The 20,561-nt window shown below is 37.6% G+C and overlaps 1 protein-coding gene across 3 annotated transcripts; it reads left to right on the top strand.

Moving 5' to 3' along the window:
* Positions 1 to 2,747: 2,747 nt before the first annotated feature.
* On the top strand, positions 2,748 to 20,218 carry SF3B1 (splicing factor 3b subunit 1). 3 transcript variants are annotated; one of them, XM_010713399.2, is made up of 24 exons: positions 2,748 to 3,029; positions 4,238 to 4,339; positions 4,949 to 5,063; positions 6,869 to 6,948; positions 8,074 to 8,241; positions 8,394 to 8,628; positions 9,401 to 9,613; positions 9,939 to 10,060; positions 10,739 to 10,936; positions 11,026 to 11,127; positions 11,792 to 11,971; positions 12,426 to 12,512; positions 12,630 to 12,900; positions 13,150 to 13,295; positions 13,381 to 13,527; positions 13,690 to 13,815; positions 14,403 to 14,624; positions 14,868 to 15,050; positions 15,144 to 15,255; positions 15,340 to 15,460; positions 16,188 to 16,319; positions 17,225 to 17,497; positions 17,949 to 18,165; positions 19,584 to 20,218. In XM_010713399.2, the coding sequence occupies exons 1-24, from the start codon at positions 2,763 to 2,765 to the stop codon at positions 19,740 to 19,742; spliced, it is 3,978 nt and encodes a 1,325-aa protein (XP_010711701.1). In that variant the 5' UTR covers positions 2,748 to 2,762; the 3' UTR covers positions 19,743 to 20,218. The 3 variants fall into 3 exon arrangements, 2 of the variants coding, with proteins under 2 accessions (XP_010711701.1, XP_010711702.1); XM_010713400.3 differs by lacking the exons at positions 2,748 to 3,029; positions 4,238 to 4,339; positions 4,949 to 5,063 and adding an exon at positions 5,289 to 6,551 and having other exon boundaries at positions 19,584 to 19,742; XR_004160294.1 differs by lacking the exons at positions 8,394 to 8,628; positions 9,401 to 9,613; positions 9,939 to 10,060; ... (14 more) ...; positions 17,949 to 18,165; positions 19,584 to 20,218 and adding an exon at positions 6,496 to 6,551 and having other exon boundaries at positions 8,074 to 8,108.
* Positions 20,219 to 20,561: the final 343 nt, after the last annotated feature.

Genomic DNA, 20,561 nt, shown 5'->3' with positions numbered 1-20,561 from the left:
CGCAGGAGAGGAGGAGTACCCGGGAGATCCCGCGGTACTGCCGCGCTGAGCGGGCCGGGCAGCGGCAGGAGCGGGAGCTGCTTCGGTAAATAATGGCACAGGGAGGCTAGAAGAGGAGTAATAGAAATGGTTTGAGTTTACGAGTGAACGTTATACAGAAGTAGCCCCATTGAACTGAATGGAAACTGCCGATCGGTTTAACGTTAAGCGTGAGTTCAAACGCTTGGAAGGTCTGATCTTCAGGCAGTTGCAAAGACTTTGTTCTGTTTTAAAAATATGTTAAGAGGGTTCCTTGGATTTGTTCCTGAGGCAGAAAGGGCTGTGTGCTGACAAACAGCTCTCCAGCTTATAAGAAAGATCAATTTCCAAGCATGTGGAGATCTGAAGAAGTGTGACGTCCTACAGTCCAAAGTTTAAAGTTCTCTGGTCCCTTAATGCTCTCACTGCAATTTAGGTATATACACAGTGTATGTTTTACCAGACTGTAATGTAAGAAGGGAAGTTTGGGCTCCACATCTCTTGTACCACGTTATTTTTAAATGCTGAACCACGTGAGCGGTTTTTTTCACTGAAGGGATTTGGTTGAACTTTCCCGAAAACATCTCTAGAATTTCTTCATAGAAGCCAGAGAATATCTTCCAGTATTGAACAACCACAAGTAAGAAGTAGTTTGGCCACAGATGGCCATATGAGGGACAAGAGGATACTCAGCAGATTATTTTTAGGCATTATCATATATAAAATTATTTATATATAAGATAATAAAAATATTACTACTCGCTTTGGAAATTAAATACTGATGGTTGTCCCTTGGTGTGCTGTCACTGGGAAAAGCACGGTCACTTATTCTTACCCTCACAAAACTAGGCCAGCAGCTTTGCTGCATGGAGCAAGCACAAGCCCCAGTGGTGCCAGAGTGTGTGTGGCTGCAAAAGAAAGAAGCATTCTCTACTTTTTGTAGAAGAAAGAAACAATGCCTTTGTGGTCTAAAATCACTTGGTCCTTCCGTTGTCCTCAGTAGCAGCGGGAACCTGAGGTATTTCATTTCACCCCAGTGCTGCATTGCAGCAAACTGCAAACAAAATCAGAAACTTGATCTGCCCTTTGAAGGAAACAACCAACCAGAAACACCTAACAGACCTGGCAGAAAAATGCTTCTTTGAGTTGTTTTGGTTCCGTAGTCAAGTAGTAGGACAAGTGTGCAAAAATGAAATGCCTGAAGGAGTTGTTGGTTGATGGAGTATGTGTGGGACATCTCTGAAGATGAGAGACCTCTGTGGGCAAGACCAAGATCCTAACTTAGCATTAGTAGTTTCTTTCTGCTATTAATGTATTTAGGAGCAAAATTTCTCTGGTCCTGGAAGAACCTGTGCTGTGTGGGATTTCATGGGGAGCTGAAAGTAGGGGCAGGGTTCAACTGGGCTCATGGCTGGCAATATAAGGCTTTTATTGGGCTTCAGCTCTCATGAGTCTCTGGGGTTTCTGCAGTGTGGAGCTGACTGTGCCCTAGGCAGCTGCAAAGCTCTGGTCAGCCTGTAGCTGGATTAGCGATAATTTTACCTTTATTTTTATTTAATTCTTATCTTTCTTAATTTTTTTTGTAGGCGTCTTATTACCTTTTGTAAGCTTCCTATGTGGAAAAGCCTTGTGAAATATATTAATCCTGAAGAAAAAAGAGATGAGTAACATCAGTAAATAGCTCAGTAGTGTGTGGTACAGTTTCTGGGTTATTTGGTAGTAGTACTTCTCTGTAGCTTTTGTCAGTGGTGAATTTCCCTCCAGTTAATGTCGTTGGCAGTGGTACTTCAGATGGGAAGGGTGAAGCACAGAATTGCTGAGGTCAGTAAGGGCATTTGAGATTTAGTCCAGCCAGCCTCTGCAAGCACAGGCCTTGGTATTTCTTCACCCAGTAAGTGCAGATACAGATGGAAACGTGTTGTTTTCATGGGATTAGGTGTACCTTAGTGTACCTGTGTCTTGATCATGTTTGTTGAAGACAATTGAATTGCCACAACTGATTTTCCTGTTGATTTTACTAACGCATAGGAGGAGACGTGGTTAAATTGATTCCTTGGTTTTGGGGATTACTGAGTTACTGTTCTCTCAAATAGTGCCAAGTTTCCAAGGTCAGTGACTGACCCCAGGGTGATTGGTGTCAGATCTTGATGTGTTAGGAGTGCCAAAGCTTCCATTGGCCCTCCTTGAAGGGCAGGCAAAAAGAAGAGCAGTGGACTCTTCCAAGGTAGTGGCAGAGGCAGGAGTTGTCACAAGTCGGGTACGTTGAACTTCCTGTGATGGGAGCTGTGTCTGAAGTTCTGCCTATCTTGTCATATTGTTTTGTTTGTTTAATGGTAATACAGCTTTGCAGTGTAGTAGATATTTTGTTCTTGAATAAGGTGTTCTATTGAATGTTCCCAGGCGTGCCTACTCACACACTACCTCCTTTAAATGGATTTCTTTAAATTAGCAAAATCAGTTTATTAATTGGTGATAACATCTTGAAAGCTGCTTTTAATGAAAAAATTGAGAAATCCCTGTACCGTATAGTGTTGAGAAATACTGTTGTGCTGTAACTACCTTCCCCACGTCTCTTTGGAAGATGAGATGTGTTAACGGTAATAGTTTTGAATGGTTTGCTTCGGGACGTAATGCAGCTGGATTAGTCTGTCCTGGATAATATTACAGCTTAAAGAAAAGCTGCTTTTTGTACATAATTGTTTTATAATTTCATGTGATAATTATATTTAGTGAATTAGTTAGAGATGATCTTTGAAACTGAGTGGTTTGCTGAACGTAGTGATACAAGTATTGTATTTCGTGTATGTTTAAAAAGACCTGAGTGTTTGGGTATGTTTCCCCTAGATATTGAAGCGCAGATCCGAGAAATTCAAGGCAAAAAGCCTGCCCTTGATGAAGCACAAGGAGTAGGCCTCGACTCCACCGGGTATTATGATCAAGAAATTTATGGTGGCAGCGACAGCAGGGTTGCAGGATATGTAACATCCATTGCAGCAACTGAACTGGAAGACGTAAGTGATTTCTTTTATTTAAGGAGTTTCTAAGTATTCTGGCTTCTATTTGAAGTGATTTATAATTGCAGTTAATGGAAAAAAGCTTACATTACTCCAGGCACTCATCTGATCCATCTCTGCTCAGACTTCATGGCGTGTGCTCTGACAGTCACAGAGCTCTGGGCGGGCACCAGCATAGGGGGGCTGGTGCTCTATTAGCTTTAGAGTGCCTGAATTGGTTTTGTTGTTGCTGCCAAGGTAAAAAACGAGATGAAAAAATTCTAGTGGAACTCAGGGCCAGCATTTTATGTGGCTATTTTAATATTTTCGTTTCTACTTCATTTGAATTTTCAGTGCAGTTTTTGTGGATTGGCTTTTTGCACTGTCTCGTGTAAGAATGGTTATGTTGTTAAGTTCTTTTATGTTCTAATGTTAAACACATTTTTTGTTTCAGAAGCAATCAGAAACTACAGTTCTGATCATAAACACACAATGAGTAACTGTGCATTAAACTGAGTGAAGAATATTTTTAAGAGGAAGCAAGAATGTTATGTGTAATTTAGTATTAGCTGGTATTTTCTCTAGTAGCAAAGTATTTGAAGACTCCCAGGTATGCATTAATTAAAAACTTCCGTTACAGTGTTTCACTGAAATCAGTTCATAATTTCAAGAGAAATTTTCCTTTATGTTGCTGTAAACTGGTGCACGGAATCTCATTGTAATTGGCCAAAATACCCAGAGTATCTTACACATTCTGAATACTTGGCTTTGGTGCTGTGGTTGAGAAGGTACAACCAAATTAACAGTGCTGTAGTTGATTTCTCAATCTCTTATTATTACAGAAATATTTTTCGGGGTTACGTACTGGCATTTTCTTTGTATTTGCCTGGATTTTAAGAAAAAAAGAATGGTGTCCACCACTCTTTCCATAACAATTTGCACATCACATTGGTAGCACTAATTTGAAATACTTTCTGTATAGCTATTGAAGATTGCATCTTGGAGTAAATGCAGCACATTCGCAGTATCAGTGTAGCCATTTGTTTAGCTATGTCTGGCTCAGCAGTCAATTGCTGGGAGTAATACAACAGATGTGAAAAGAGTTGCTAAAATTTGGGGTAAATACTCTAGTCCTTTTTCATCTTATCTATGACTGCAGTGTGTTAATGTGACATTGTTACTTAAAGCCAGTATCTGTGTGACTCTGCCATGTCTTTCTTCTGCAGGATGATGATGATTACCCATCTACAAGTTTGCTTGGCCAGAAGAAGCCAGGGTACCATGCTCCAGTGGCTCTGCTTAATGACATACCGCAGTCAACTGAACAGGTACGTCTTAACTCGGGGCACAACAAATGATTATTTGAGTCTTAGGAGAAGTGTTAGTATTACAAGACCATGTCTTATTTTCTGAAAGTACAGGATATCTCTAAGGCAAATATTTGAAGCACTAAGCTTGTCAGTGCTTTCTGTTAGAATTCCAGCAGGTGGTAAAATTGGCACTTGTGCATATAAAGGCAACATGTGCGTATACGCTCAACTACGTAAAAACATCAACTGGATACTTAAAAAAAAAAATGTAAATATCTGGAACAACTGAATGTCTCTTAAGCTTTTTGTAACGAAAACGTAATTGTGTATGTTTTATTCTCCTAAAATATTTTTCTTTGAAACTTAAAAAGCGTATGAAGTCATATCAAGTCTTCCTGAAAGAAGATTCTTCTAAAGAAGAAAGGCTGCTGGGATGAAATGCCTTAGAAGCAAGTGAACGAGCTTCTTTGAACAGTAATAGGAAGTTATTTGATCAAAAATTCTGCATTTAAATAAATATTCTAGTTTCAGAAGTAAGATTTATATTAGGGTAGTGCTTAATGGTCTGCAGTTTTTCATATTGTTCCTGTGTGACTAAACAGCTTTTTTTTTTTCTTCTGTTTTTAGTATGATCCTTTTGCAGAACACCGTCCTCAAAAGATTGCAGATCGGGAAGATGAGTACAAAAAGCACAGGCGGATGATGATAATTTCCCCTGAGCGTCTTGATCCTTTTGCAGATGGTAATTTATTTTTGACTTTTCTATACTGTCTTTGAAATCTGTTGTCTTAAACTGTCTTTAGCCCTTTGATTTCTGTTGGCATGCTTATAAACTTAGTTTTGTTTTAAACATCCCCTTTTTGTAGAGGTTGGGTTGAAAACCTAGATGCCATATTCTTCATCTTTATAATACAAGTTTTCTTTCCAGGTAGAAGGACAAGAAAGTAATGAGCCATTGCCATAGAAACACAAAGGGTTAAAGGTTTCTCTTTTCTTTTTGTTTTGGGTTGTGCATTATACTTGAACGACTTGTGTATTGAGTGCTCATACCTTGAAAGCTTTTGTTCCAAGTTGTAGTTTTACAGGGCTATTGCTTTTGAAATGCTAGTTCTCAAAATAGAGCACCTAATTCTTGCCATCTTATGTAAACTTAGGTGGTATAGCTAAAAGAAACAAAAGCATATATAAGACTTTGATACTATTAATAGTTCAAGTCTGTTCAGATAATTTTAGAATGCAAATCAGGAAAAGGGGTATAGTGGGTCTGATGGAAAATTTCTTGAGGCAAGCGAGTTTCACATGTGGAAGTGAGGTGCCTGTTGGCTTAAATTGGCAGCTGTTTTGCAGGTTTTACAAATTAGAGTTGCAGCCTGCATGAATTACTAGGGATATTACTTATTTTACTTGCTTAATTGTAATTGATATAAACATGTATTGTCAGAATTCACAGGCCCATACTAACTGTCCTTAATTTCTTTCCTACAGCAGTACTGCTATATGCCAGTCCTGTCTGCATTCTTAAGGGTGCAGTTCAACACATCCTGTGTAGATTATGGTGAAAAAGTATTCCAAAGGAAAGTCCTATCAAAGCTAGTGTCAGAGTGACACAGCCAATTGGGCAATGATCTTCAGCATAGAAATGTTTGACTTTTATTTTTTTCCTAAATTATATTGCTATACCACTTGTATAGCAGATCTGCACATTCTTTTTAATTAATAGTGTTTTTCTTGACAAGTCTTAATTTATATAAATTTGGGCTTCTTGTAAAGTATGTAAAAGTTAAATTTAAACTCAAGATACAGAGCATAAAACAACAAATGATACACAAAACCCATTACGTGTGAGTATCGTTGTGGTGGTATATGTGTTACATTCAGATCCCGGTCGCAATTGTTCTTTGAAAAGAGGGGGAAGGTGCTATCAGTTTTCTGGGATTTTTTGCTTTTTAAATGAAGCCCTTTTACAATATGACACTGGAAGATCTGGGAGATGTGTCCAGATTTGTCAAACTTTTAAATGGGTCCTTACGATAAAGCATTTTAAACATTATTTAGGTATGCCATAGTTATTTATAGTCAGATAACTACTAGGATTTAGCAGCTTGCACAAGGTAATGTTTTGAATATAAATATCTTTCCAAAGTGTTACTAATGGTAAAGAGATAATTTTCTAGGCTTCTATTCTGCTGCTTGAAGTCAGAACTGCTGATGGAGACAAAGGCACGAAAGTGTACGTATTCCGGATTAGCAACCCAGGAACCCATCACTTCTGAAGACTCTTTACTGTGTTGTCATTCTATCATTTATATCTGCTTTAAAATATTTGTTTGAAACTGCAGTAGTTACGTTTGTGTTCAAACAGGTTAAATTGATCAGCAAACTGAATAAAACGTAAGATACATGTAATTTTTAAAATTTTCAATCAAAAAGTAAAATTAAATGATCATGGAATAATATAATATTAGAGCAGGACTGTAGAAAAAGTTGGTAGATTCTGCTTGTCCTGTACTCATTGTGCTCCATTCCTGTTGCTGTTCTCTTCTACAGGAGGGAAGACACCAGACCCTAAAATGAATGCCAGAACATACATGGATGTTATGCGTGAACAGCATTTAACAAAAGAAGAGGTAAGTTGGGGGAGGGGTTTGCATGTGAACTTCATTTCATTTTGCAGCCTTAGAAATCATGATAGGTACAGTGGGAATGGAAATTCTGTTGAATTTTTAAGTTTTTTCTTTGGAAAATCATATTCCTCACATATTGAACCATGATGGTAGACCTTATGGATGAAAGCTTTGAAAGACATCTGTTCCATGTAATAACAAAAGAATGAAGGGAGAAATGTCACTATATTTCAGTTTGGATTGCTTTGCATATCTCGGGCTGTTTATTTTCTTTCAGAGAAGGTGACACAAAACCTGAGAGATACAAAGAGGTTTTCAGTGTTGGAGGGATTTGCTTTTGCAAGCTTTATATAAAGAGAATCTGGGGAGTTTTTAAAAGGCTTTTGTTGCAGTAGTAACAGCTTGTTAACATTTGGCTTAAAACCTGAAGAAATAATAGTAAAACCACCTATTCATAGTTACTAAAAATTCATTTTAATAGTTTAAAAGATATTGGTAAAATAATAAAATTTCCTTTGTGATACCTACAGAGGTGTCTTGTTAATTGGAGCAAGATCTTAGAGTTCCAGTGACCTCTGTTGTTTATACTGATTTACTCTAATTGACATTAATTGAGGAAATAGTTCTCCATTTTGGTAACCTTACTGCATGGACTCAGTGATAAATTAAAAATAGTCTGCCAGTGGTGTTTCAACAGTGTTGTTTCGGAATTTTAAATGAGAATTTCATGGCTTTTTTTTATATCTCAGGATATAACTTGTATGAACATACTTTCTGATTCATCCTTCTTCAATAATTTGCTGAAATGGAATTCATTTGAAACAGATTAGGTGTAGTTCTGAGGTTTTCGTATGGGTGATAGAAACTGACAGCACTAAAAAATTCTGTACGGTTGTATTTCTCTACACTATGAAGCTTGATAGTAAATGAATTTAAATGTAGTCCCTCCAGACACATTGCCCTGTTGCTATGGAAAAATTTGAAATTAGAGTGGCTAATGGGATGTTATTTGAGCAAAAAATAAAAAAATGCGTAAAAAGATATCTGATACGACTAAAAAATGTCTTAATGTTTAATTTTAAGAGGCCTTTTTATGAGGTAAGTTTATCTTTTTGTGTTCTTGAATAGAGGGAGATTAGGCAACAGCTAGCTGAAAAAGCTAAAGCTGGAGAGCTTAAAGTCGTCAATGGAGCTGCATCTCAGCCACCTTCAAAACGCAAGCGGCGTTGGGATCAAACAGCAGATCAGACTCCTGGTGCAACACCCAAAAAGTTATCCAGCTGGGATCAAGCAGAGGTAATAATCCCTGTGTCCTTCAATCTATATGTAGCAGATATTAATGCTAATCTGCTTGAATTTTGAAAGTTTCTTACTGTAACACGTACACACAGCAGTCTTCTACTGCATAGAGTGAGAGAGATTAATACTTTGGCTTTTGTCTTGTGTAGACTCCTGGACATACACCATCTCTGCGATGGGATGAAACTCCAGGCCGTGCAAAGGGTAGCGAAACTCCCGGTGCCACCCCTGGCTCAAAGATATGGGATCCCACTCCCAGTCACACACCAGCGGGAGCTGCAACACCTGGACGGGACACACCTGGTCATGCAACACCAGGCCATGGAGGGGCCACATCCAGCGCACGTAAAAATCGGTGGGATGAAACTCCTAAAACAGAAAGAGGTATGTATGGCAAATTGGAGAGCGTCTAAGAAATTTTGAATGGCAGATGCTATAGGTGTTTTTCACCTTACATAAACAGTAGAAGCAAGCAAAAGGCAGTAAGTAATTACATTCTGACATCTAGTGGTTGGTGTGATGCTCTCATCTGAGTTTGTGTAGCACTGAGTTCTGTCAGCTTAACCCACTTCTCTGAACCCAGCTCTGCTCAAAGATTGTATCAAAGTTGTGTGGTATGTCTAGTGACTGCTGCTGGGATTTTAATGATTAATTAGAACAACATGATTCATTTTACGTTGAATTGCTTTCTGTTATATAACTGTGTGTCTGTGCTATTTCTAAACTGTTGAATTTTTTAAACATTGAATCAAGTTTTAGAAGCATTTTGTCACCTATCTTAATTTGAATTGAGTTCATGTAGCAGAGAACAGTGAAACACCGCTGTTTAATGGTTTATCAAGGAACTCTGTGGAATATTTTGTCCATTATCTAGAATACTTGGGTTCTTTGATATTTTTTATAATTTTATCTATGTATTTTGTGAATCAACAAGAAGATAAGATTTTTTTCTTCAATAAAATAAAATTATCTGTTGGATGTTTTCAGTGTTCATAAAAGTAATTTTAACTTTTCTAGTGTATTTATTATATGCTTGCTGATTCATGTAGAAATGAGAATGAGATAATGAAATTGGATATTTTTGCTATAGTTGGTGTATAGTATTGTTCAGTTTTGTACAAGAATTGTGTTGTGGTTTTTTTTTTGTTTTTTTTAGATACTCCAGGGCATGGCAGTGGATGGGCTGAGACTCCTCGTACAGATAGAGGTGGTGACTCCATTGGTGAGACACCAACCCCAGGAGCAAGTAAAAGAAAGTCCCGATGGGATGAAACACCTGCTAGCCAGATGGGTGGCAGCACTCCTGTTCTGACACCTGGCAAAACACCCATTGGTACACCAGCTATGAACATGGCAACTCCTACGCCAGGTAAGCCCAATCCATTCTTTAAGGCTTCATTTTCTTACACGAAAATGAAGCTCCATGCTTTATATTGTATGTTGTGTGTGCTTTATATTGTGTGTTGTGCTGTTCTGATGGTATGAAAACAATTAGTGTATGTTCAGTTTACCTGTTCTGATGCCCACAGGAGCTAAAGTTAAGGTCTGTTTGTGTTCAGTCTAGATGGTCAAGACGTTAGTGTCATATTGGCTACAGATGTCAAGTGTGGAAGGTTTTACTCAAGAGGACACTTAAAGTTTAAGTAAATATATCTTCTGTTTATGGAAGTTTTTTAAAAATCATTTGAATATAGGTCATATCATGAGCATGACTCCTGAACAGCTGCAGGCTTGGCGTTGGGAGAGGGAAATTGATGAGAGAAACAGGCCGCTTTCTGATGAAGAATTGGATGCTATGTTCCCAGAAGGATATAAGGTAATTTATTTGAATGAAACTGCAGCAGACTGATAGTTTTCTTCTGTCAGGTGTTATTGAAATTAAAAAAAAAAAGTACCACTATGTAGAATATTTCACAGAAGCTGTTGATTAATTCACATAGATATTTGTTTGGTTCAGTTGCTCACTTATTATAAATCCATTAGAAAGGGAGAAAGGCGTGTTTGTTTCAGTGGCCGGTTTTTATTTTGCTTCTCAATGTTAAGCATGTCTGCTAAGTTCAGGAAGAAAGCCCAAATGTGGAAAGACAGGAGAGAGTCACGGATTCTGACTTGATAAATACACAATGTTAGTACAAATATTGAAGTGTGTGGGGTTTCTTTTAATAGTTTCTAAAGATTTCTTAAGTCCGTTATCCAACCCTCAGAAGTTGAAGTGAGCTTTCTTCCGAAATGCCGTCAATACAGATAAGCATGAATATGAAGTATCCTGCTGAATTTGTGAATCACGTCACTGAATGTGGGATCTGATGTATGCAGTAACACACAAAACTACAAATGGCTAAATCCATATGTTCTATTTTATTTCTGTTTTGCATTTGAGACCTTGCTCAATTCGCGTCTGTTGCAGTAAGATGAGTCTTGAAAGCTGTGGAGGTTCTTCTTTAGATTAGTGCTGTGGTACAGTTTTTACTGTGTTTCCTTCTTTCTCCTGAAGGTTCTTCCCCCACCAGCTGGTTATGTACCTATTCGTACTCCAGCACGTAAACTTACAGCAACTCCCACACCATTGGGCGGTATGACTGGATTCCACATGCAGACAGAGGACCGGACTATGAAGAGTGTCAATGACCAGCCTTCTGGCAATCTTCCATTCCTAAAGCCAGATGATATCCAGTACTTCGATAAGCTGCTGGTAAATGACATTTCACTCATGCTGATTAAAGTTTTATGATCTTTTGAAAGTATACCAGTGCCTGTTAATTTGTCTGGAATTATTTCTAGGTTGATGTTGATGAATCAACTCTTAGTCCTGAAGAGCAGAAGGAGAGGAAGATAATGAAATTACTTTTGAAAATAAAGAATGGCACACCTCCCATGAGAAAGGTAAGATTAGTGGTCATTCTTATCACTTCAGCTTGTGCCTTTGTGTTCAGTTTTGTTTTCAGACTCTTCTCTTTTTTCACCTGCTTGTCCATGGATTCTCTTCAAAATTATCTCCTAAGCTTTGCTGTCCTTTTAGTGCTTTCTCTTCCTTCTATATCTGTGTTGCTTTTGGTTTGTCATTCGATGTAATTTGTTGTTGCTCTTTGTGCAGTAATGCTGATTGCTAAGTACCGTATGATTTACAGAATATAATAATTCTTAATTATGGGAAAGTAGATTCTGTAGCATTTTTTGATTACAGGGCTTTGTAATTCTCTAGATTTGGCTTCTTAAATTGGCTGTGTAGCTCTTCAGTTTCTAGCTTGCTCGTTCAATAGATCACAGATTTTTTGCAGTTCCACTCTAAACTGATCTGAGCACCTAATGCAAGTGCTGTGTAAAATGCCTTTTTAGGTGGTGCCATTCTTAGTACTGAGCATGCTTTTCTTGAAAATGGAATATCTGGGGCCTATCATCTGATGTGTGGAAAATGGTGGTAGGGATAAGTATTGTGAAGCCTGTGCTTACAATAGATTATATTTTAACTTGATTAATACCTACTTGTTCAATAACTGTTCAGTATTTTTTCTTTAGTTTAAGTGACAGTTGTTTTTTTTTTGTTTAGGCTGCATTGAGACAAATTACTGATAAAGCTCGGGAATTTGGAGCTGGGCCATTGTTTAATCAGATTCTACCATTGCTGATGTCACCAACACTGGAGGATCAGGAACGCCACTTACTTGTCAAAGTCATAGACAGAATTCTGTACAAACTGGATGACCTGGTGCGACCATATGTACATAAGGTCTGTTGCAGTTTGTTCATCTTTGATTGGCTTTTTCGGATTACTGTGGGAGAAGCGTACAGTTCATTTGCCTAGAGGAAGGGAAGACAATGTTGTTTTTTTTTAAGATCGTATTGGCTTTCATATTTTTTCAGCTAAACTTTAACCTATTGTAGTGTGATCAAAGTGTGAATATTATAGCATTAAGGCTGTTAAAAGAATACATGCACACTTGAGAGAGGGAAGGAGATTTTACCTGATGTAGCTAGAATGTGTGGGGGAGGTTCTTCAAAGAGAGAGTTGTAAGGGGAAAAAAAAAGCATAACAGATCTAAGACTTCTGGTCATCATAGAGTTGAAAGCTTGAATCCGTGGAATTACCTTAGCTTCGTGGAATCATAATTTTCTTATTAGAGCCAGAAATACTACCTAAAGTATTCACAAATGGAAATGTGAATTTTTTTCATCTTTTTCAGATTCTTGTTGTCATTGAACCACTGCTGATTGATGAAGACTATTATGCCAGAGTGGAAGGCAGAGAAATTATTTCAAACTTGGCTAAGGTAATAAATTTTAATTCTGCAGTAAGAGTTAGCTTCTATAGAGCTGCTTTACAGTGAGGGCAGAAAAATGTAGTGTGCTGTTCATAAAACTGTGTGTCTTGTATGTTTTTCTTTCAGGCTGCTGGTTTGGCAACAATGATTTCTACGATGCGACCTGATATTGATAACATGGATGAATATGTCCGAAATACCACAGCTCGAGCCTTTGCTGTTGTTGCCTCTGCTTTGGGCATTCCTTCTCTGTTGCCCTTCTTGAAAGCTGTCTGTAAAAGTAAAAAATCCTGGCAAGCAAGGCATACTGGCATCAAGATTGTGCAGCAAATTGCTATTCTTATGGGTTGTGCTATCTTGCCTCATCTCAGGAGCTTGGTTGAAATTATTGAGCATGGTAGGTTCTGCTTTCTCTGGCTTAAGATTTGTATTTGGAATTTTTCTCCTGTACCTTGTTGAGATGAAGTGTTACAAGGCAAAGTTTTGTGTAGACTTTTTTACAGTGAGGAATAACTTGTCTGACTTTGAAAGAGGAGTAATGATTGTTTTCCTGAAAATACAGTGACACTTTTTTATCCTATCTGCATAGTTTTGCTATTTTGAGTTTAAGACACAAAAAGTGGTACTAAACAGTATTCTTTTGCAGGTCTTGTGGATGAGCAGCAGAAGGTTCGTACCATCAGTGCTTTGGCTATTGCTGCTTTAGCTGAGGCAGCTACTCCCTATGGTATTGAGTCATTTGATTCTGTTCTGAAGCCCTTATGGAAGGGTATACGTCAACACAGAGGAAAGGTATGTCTAAAATATTTCTAGTTTGAACTAAAATGAATATGTATCTTCAGTAACTCATTGAAAATATATTTCTTCATTTAAATAGGGCTTGGCTGCCTTTTTGAAGGCTATTGGTTATCTGATTCCACTCATGGATGCTGAGTATGCGAACTATTATACCAGAGAAGTCATGTTAATTCTTATCAGAGAGTTCCAGTCTCCTGATGAAGAGATGAAAAAAATTGTTTTGAAGGTACATCAGAATTATTTGTTCAGACACTGGCAGTGTAATAAATTAAACTCATAAAACCTGAATGTTTAGCATTAGTATTTAATTTGTTTTCTTTAAGCCAAACCAAAACGCCACAAATAAACTGTATACAGAATTAACATTCTTGGCTTTTTTTCCTGCTAGGTGGTAAAGCAGTGTTGTGGTACAGATGGTGTTGAAGCAAACTACATTAAAACAGAGATCTTGCCACCTTTTTTCAAACACTTCTGGCAGCACAGAATGGCATTGGACAGGAGAAATTACAGACAGGTATTTTTCCAGTTGAATTTTTTTTTTTGGTAGTAGAACAAAATTTGCGTTGGGGTGTTCATTCAGACTGGATGCTTAGTTTTGTGTCTTGTACGTCCTGTGTCTTAATTGTGTTTGGAATAGTGGTTTAGAAACTGTTCAGTCAGGACTTACACACCAGGCATTTTATCTCTGAATATGAATCTACGTCAGCTCTAAGGTGAAGTAGTTCACCCCATTTGTGTCTTTTAAAATGGGATGATTTCAAAAAGTGAAAACAGTTGTTACTGGGAGCTTAAAGAATACTTTATTTCTCTTAAGGCAAGTTTAGAGCTCCTCTTTGTTTACTAGTAGTAGTGGCTACAGTAGCTATACTGATGCATCCTTTTTTCATTTTGTTCCTCTCTGTGCCATTGCATTTTTACTTTTCCTAGATACAATTTCAAAACGGATTCTAACTTTTTCTTGAAAAAAAGATTTCCACTGAAATGAATTTAGAAACCAGCATGATGCTTCTACTCCTTCTCAGACTAGGGAGATAAACATTTTCAAGAGTTAGAAAGAAGGCTTTAACAATGTTTGTTCACTTAACTATTTGTGTATTTCAGTTGGTGGATACAACAGTGGAGCTGGCAAATAAAGTTGGAGCAGCAGAAATTATTTCTAGAATTGTGGATGATCTGAAAGATGAGGCCGAACAGTACAGAAAAATGGTCATGGAAACAATTGAGAAGATAATGGGAAATCTGGGTGCGGCAGACATTGATCACAAGCTAGAAGAACAACTTATTGATGGCATCTTGTATGCCTTTCAAGAACAGACCACAGAGGTATGGCCAACTTAATTGAAGGTATGGTTGACTTAACTGAGAGGTTAACTCACTGTTAGTTATGGAGGAGTGTGTAGTTGTGAGTTAAGTGTTTTTAGCCCTTGCAGGGATTTCAGTGCTCAGATCAGTGACATCCACATACTAGATGTAGAACTTTAGCATTTTAATAATGGTTTTAGATGATGCCAGATGGAATGAAAATGTGGTGGTTTTGGTCTAACTGTCATTTGTGTTAACACCCAGGATTCTGTGATGCTGAATGGCTTTGGCACAGTGGTTAATGCTCTTGGCAAACGAGTGAAGCCCTACTTGCCGCAGATCTGCGGTACGGTTCTGTGGCGTTTGAACAACAAGTCGGCCAAGGTGCGGCAGCAGGCTGCTGACCTCATCTCTCGTACTGCAGTGGTCATGAAGACTTGTCAAGAGGTATTGAATTGACTTGTATCAAACTAGCTACAGTACGTCATAGCAACGAGAAGGAGGAAAGTTTAACTTTGGAATCTTCTTATTTGCTTGTAGGAAAAACTGATGGGACATCTGGGTGTTGTGTTATATGAGTACCTGGGTGAAGAATATCCGGAAGTACTGGGCAGCATACTTGGAGCACTTAAGGCTATTGTTAATGTCATAGGTATGTTTATGTAATGGTTGCGTGCCTGTTCAAGAGTGAAATGAAAAGAATGCAGAACTTACAATGCCTCTTCCAATTCGATAGGTATGCACAAGATGACACCACCTATCAAAGATCTGCTGCCACGGCTTACGCCTATTTTGAAGAACAGACATGAGAAAGTACAGGAGAATTGTATCGATCTGGTTGGGCGTATTGCAGACAGGTAAGCTGAGTAATGATGTAATTGATCCTCTCTGGAAGCCATTGCTGTAGCAAAAGCTAGAGTATCAGGTTTGGAATCTGACTTTTTTGCATCTCCTTTTATTTCTTAAGTTTTATTGTGAAAGTTTAAGTTAATGTTTAAAGTGAAGTATATAGTTGTATGGGAACTGCTGAATCATGGCCTGAACCTCTGATTGCCCACCTGAAGCAAGCAATGAGTCAGCCACAGGAGTACAGGTGAAGCTGAAGCCTGGCTCCACCTTTCCTAGATCCCATTTAAGTGCTGACTGCCACTGAGGAAGGATCTCTTCCTAGAGATCACTCATTGTGGAGAATATTGTGAGCCTACAACATCAGTTAGCATTTTCCATTTATTATCTTCCTGTTGCAACAATCTTACTTAGCCTAACTTTCCTGTATATTTCTTAATTATAACATCTGTATATATTCATTGATTATATACTAGGAAATGTTCTATTATTGTAATGGTGTTATCTGCAAATGATTTGTAAGAAGTATACTTTCCATGCTTTCAAATTTTAAATTTATTGTATCTGTGTGTTTCTTATAAACTGTTAATCGGGAAAGGCCTAGTTTAAAGGATACTTTAAGTAAATTGTTTAAATAATGTCCCTCCGTTGATAGTGAATAAATAGATACTGCAATTTATGAGGTTATACTTCAAAACTTTGAGCAGAACTGAAGAAAACTCCCTTATTCTTTTTCAGAGGTGCAGAATATGTTTCTGCAAGAGAATGGATGAGAATCTGCTTTGAGCTGCTTGAGTTATTAAAAGCTCACAAGAAAGCTATTCGAAGAGCCACAGTAAATACTTTTGGATATATTGCAAAAGCTATTGGGTAAGTTGGTGTAGTGCTTTACCTAGTTCTACGCACAGTTATCTAACGTAGTGATGATTGTGAATTTCACTGGAGACAAATATTCAAACTGCTCTACAGTTCACATGTTAAATGTGTACATTTGATTATTCATTTAGTAAAACAATATTGATATATTCTTATTAGCATGGAGTGCTACACTTTGGAACTGAATTGGTAGGCTAGCAAGTTTAGCATATAAACTGCAGTTAAAATATGCTTGTCTTGAGTTTTGGTAGTGTGATGTGCATTCAGACTCTGTATTCTTTCATAGCTCTCTTTTAAATACTGTTTCGCTTATTTTTCCTTAAATCAGTGCTTCTTTGATTAGCGCAGGGCTTTTTTTACTTCCACATTGAGGTATTGCAAGTCAGCAAATCATAGCTTGAAGCACAATTCCTGTTTCTCTGCACACTCTTAAATGAGTGACCAGTTACTGACTTGAAGCAGAAACAACCATCTGGCAAGCAGTGCACGAACTGGGCTTCTCTGTGCCTGGTTGCATGTCTGTCAAGTCTTACCTGGAATTAATGTGTTAAATTTCATACGAGTTTTAATTGCCTGTGGGATCAGAGTAATACTGGGAAAGCTATTCCTGTCTCCTGGAGTTTGTTTACAAACTAACTGTAGGCTGAACAAAAGCAAAGTTTAGAGAAGAGGGTTGGTGTTTTTGTTTTTCAATAAAAAATCGGTGATTTAAGAAGTAATGTCTTGTGCTTGCTTAAACTCTGTTACAATTTTGTGCTTTATGGTGTTCCTCAGGGAATGTTAACTTCTTGAAGAAGGGCTAAGCCGTGTTCTTCTGCCATTTTCTGTTTCCATGTCAACTAATTTACCTACATTCTCACCAAATCTATTGATGTAGATGTACATATTTTCTCTTCCAGACCTCACGATGTCTTGGCTACGTTGTTGAATAACTTGAAAGTACAGGAGAGGCAGAACAGAGTATGTACTACAGTAGCAATTGCTATTGTAGCTGAAACATGCTCACCTTTCACAGTGCTACCTGCGCTTATGAATGAATACAGAGTCCCAGAACTGAATGTCCAGAATGGTGTGTTAAAATCTCTTTCTTTTCTGTTTGAATACATTGGAGAAATGGGAAAAGATTATATTTATGCCGTTACGCCGTTGCTCGAAGATGCTTTAATGGACAGGTGAGTGCAGTTCTTTCTATGTATGGTACAGTTAGCCATGGTTACATGAAATCTGTAACTGGTCTTAACAGCAAATCTGCACATTGTCCTTGTTTGCTAAAAACTGCTCAGTAACAAATAATTCAGGTTATATACTTCTATTTTGCTAACGCTTTTGAAGATGAAAATGGTACAGCCGTTTTAGTTGGATTTGTATCTGCTGTGTTTAGACCACTTTTGATCATTTCTATTGTTAGTTCCTTAGTTACAGAGGTTATAGCGCAATAATTGCCAGAAAACTGTTCTTTGAATTAATTGATTTTTAGTTACTCTGCCTATTAGTGTCAGTAGATACGGGTTAAAAGCATATATTGGTGCTTTCAGAATAATTTAAGTGAAAACAATCATGATGCTTGTCCAGATATGTTGCTTTTAAGTATGATTTACTAAAACACCATTGTTTTCTTTTCAGAGATCTTGTACACAGACAAACAGCCAGTGCTGTGGTGCAACACATGTCTCTTGGTGTTTATGGTTTTGGCTGTGAAGATTCTCTTAATCATTTGTTGAACTATGTATGGCCTAATGTGTTTGAAACCTCTCCGCATGTCATTCAGGCAGTCATGGGTGCTCTGGAGGGCCTCAGAGTTGCTATTGGCCCTTGCCGAATGTTGCAGTATTGTTTGCAGGTATGTCCTGATATGTGCTGTGTGGACAGCAGTTAACAAGCAGGCTTCTGTTGCCTGCTGGGAGCTTGTGGATCCCCCCCTCCCTGGCATGGAAGGAAGCTTAGAGCAACCTGCCCTAGAGAGAGGTGTTCCTGCCTATAGCAGAGGGTTGGAATTAGATATTAAAGGTCCCTTCCAACCCGAACATTCTGTGATTCTCTTTAGGAGACGAGAAGTCAGCTGAAAGAGATTTCCAGTAAAGGACAATAGGAAAATATCTGGCTTTTCATCTCTTTTAACATGCTGTTTTGTACCAAGGATTTTGATAATGAAAACGACGTGCAATGAAAACTGCTTTTTTTTTTCTTTTTTTTTTTAATGAGATAACCAATTACACTGAGGAGCCTACATAGAAATAGCAGCATAGAAATAGCAGATAACTTAGAATATAAAGTGACTAAAAATTGGCTCTGACTTGCAACTTGGAGGACAGTAAATAATGATTGGAGGAATCAAGTAGTGCAAAAGGTTATGAGAACAAGTAACAAGCAGCATTATTAAAAAGAGGATAGGACTGATATTAAATCAACCTTATGTGGTGCTATCCAAAGAATACAATAAGATGTTTAAATATGTTTAAGTGCAGAGTGTTAGAAAATGGTGCCTGGATCAGAATTTACACTGCTAGATCCATGCTAGTGTGTCCAGCTTCTGTGAATTCACACGTGGAGGTATAATATGGAGGCTCCTTTTCTGTGTAACAGTTCTTGCTGTATTGGTTGTAGAATTTAAGTGCACGTGGCAGATAAGAAGCAAGGATGTGTGTAGTGCAGATCAGTGTAGAAATAATGTCTGCATTTTAATAATTTATACATAGGGAATTTCACTTTTTTTGTTGTTCTTTTAATTGGTGTGCTTCAGCACAAAGATACTGACATCAGCAGGAAAATTCAAGTTGCATGAAAGTCTCCTGTGCAGTGTATATTTTACTAATTTCATTATTTTATAGAACTGTTTTTTCTAGTCTTCATGTTCTGCTCAATTTCTTCAGGTTTAATAATCATTTATGTCCTGTATTTCTATCTAGTGATCTCTACACAATTAAATCACAGTTACCAGAGCCAAAGATAAGACTTGTTTCCAAGCCAAATATACTGCAGTAGATTTGTATTTTTTTGAACAAACAGTGCAAAATTAGAAATACATGTAGTAGAATACAAAAAAAAGGATTGTCTCTTAAGTAATATTTTCTTAATACTTGCTACTTCATATACACACAGAACTGATAATTACACAAGTTTATTGTTGTTCATTCCTAGTAATTGATGTTAAGTATTATCACAGTGCTTTTCAAATGATTATTGTTTAAAATTTGGTTAAATGCAGTAACAGGCTTTTAGAACAGAAGCTTTGAATAAATGTTTTGTTTTGTTCTCTAGGGTTTGTTTCACCCTGCCAGGAAAGTCAGAGATGTTTACTGGAAGATTTATAATTCCATCTACATTGGCTCGCAGGATGCTCTGATAGCACACTATCCAAGAATCTATAACGATGAAAAGAACACCTATATTCGTTATGAACTTGACTACATCTTATAATCTTCTTGTTCTGTTGTTTGTGTTTAATGCACAGCTGTTCTTCACATAAATGCTTCAGATTTCATGATGTAAAATTTTAAAATATTGGAGATGAGTATAGAGCTGGTCAGAGGCAGAGGTAGGAATCCAGTAGCATGATTTTTTTAAATATGTCCTTGTTTTTTGATGTTAAACAGTTAAAGCCAGTAGTGACCAAGAAAACAGTGATTACAGTATACAGGAGGGATTTCATTTTTGGTTCATCTTTATTAAGATTTAGATTTCATTCCTTGTGTTTAAAAGGGGTTGTTTATTTGAGAAATAAACATTTGTGTATAAAATCTAATTTACGTGTGGTTTTTGGACTGAGAGACTTGTAAAACGAGTCTCTGATGGATTTAAGTATTTGTTCATGTAATAAATAGGTGGCGTCAAGCATTTTAACCCTTTTGTCACCCCCTAGCTTTTGAATAAATAAGAAAAATATACAAACTGTAGTTAATGTGTGTATCTTTGTCGTGCAGTAATTCAGCTGTACTCGGCTGGCAATTGTTGTGGTGGCTGTTTTCTTGGGAAATGTAGTAGTAAATTGCTTGTTGGTTCTGCTTCATCTCTGTTATCCTGTTTGTAGGGTTCATTTGTTACTATTGTCAAAAAGCGAGCAGTTGCTTAGTACTTGTGTGTGAAATCACTTGTATGACTTGGGCAATCACGATTAGCTTGTCTTCTAGCCACATATAGCTTGCATATAATGCCAAGTGGTGTTTATAGGCTGTGCTATAATTCCTGTGGAGAGTTAGGGAAGTTTCTGGGTACCTGAGATGAGACAAATTCAGAGCA

This window comes from Meleagris gallopavo, chromosome 7 (genome assembly GCF_000146605.3).
Source record: "Meleagris gallopavo isolate NT-WF06-2002-E0010 breed Aviagen turkey brand Nicholas breeding stock chromosome 7, Turkey_5.1, whole genome shotgun sequence".
Classification (NCBI taxonomy): domain Eukaryota; kingdom Metazoa; phylum Chordata; class Aves; order Galliformes; family Phasianidae; genus Meleagris; species Meleagris gallopavo.
This window is presented reverse-complemented; position numbering and strand designations above follow the sequence as displayed.

Coding starts and splice junctions, on each gene's coding strand:
- SF3B1 (XM_010713399.2), top strand. CDS start 2,763: ATGATCTTTGAAACTGAGTGGTTTGCTGAACGTAGTGATACAAGTATT. Junction 13,528..13,689: donor TGAAAAAAATTGTTTTGAAG/GTACATCAGAAT, acceptor TTTTCCTGCTAG/GTGGTAAAGCAGTGTTGTGG. Junction 18,166..19,583: donor TGTTGCAGTATTGTTTGCAG/GTATGTCCTGAT, acceptor TTTGTTCTCTAG/GGTTTGTTTCACCCTGCCAG.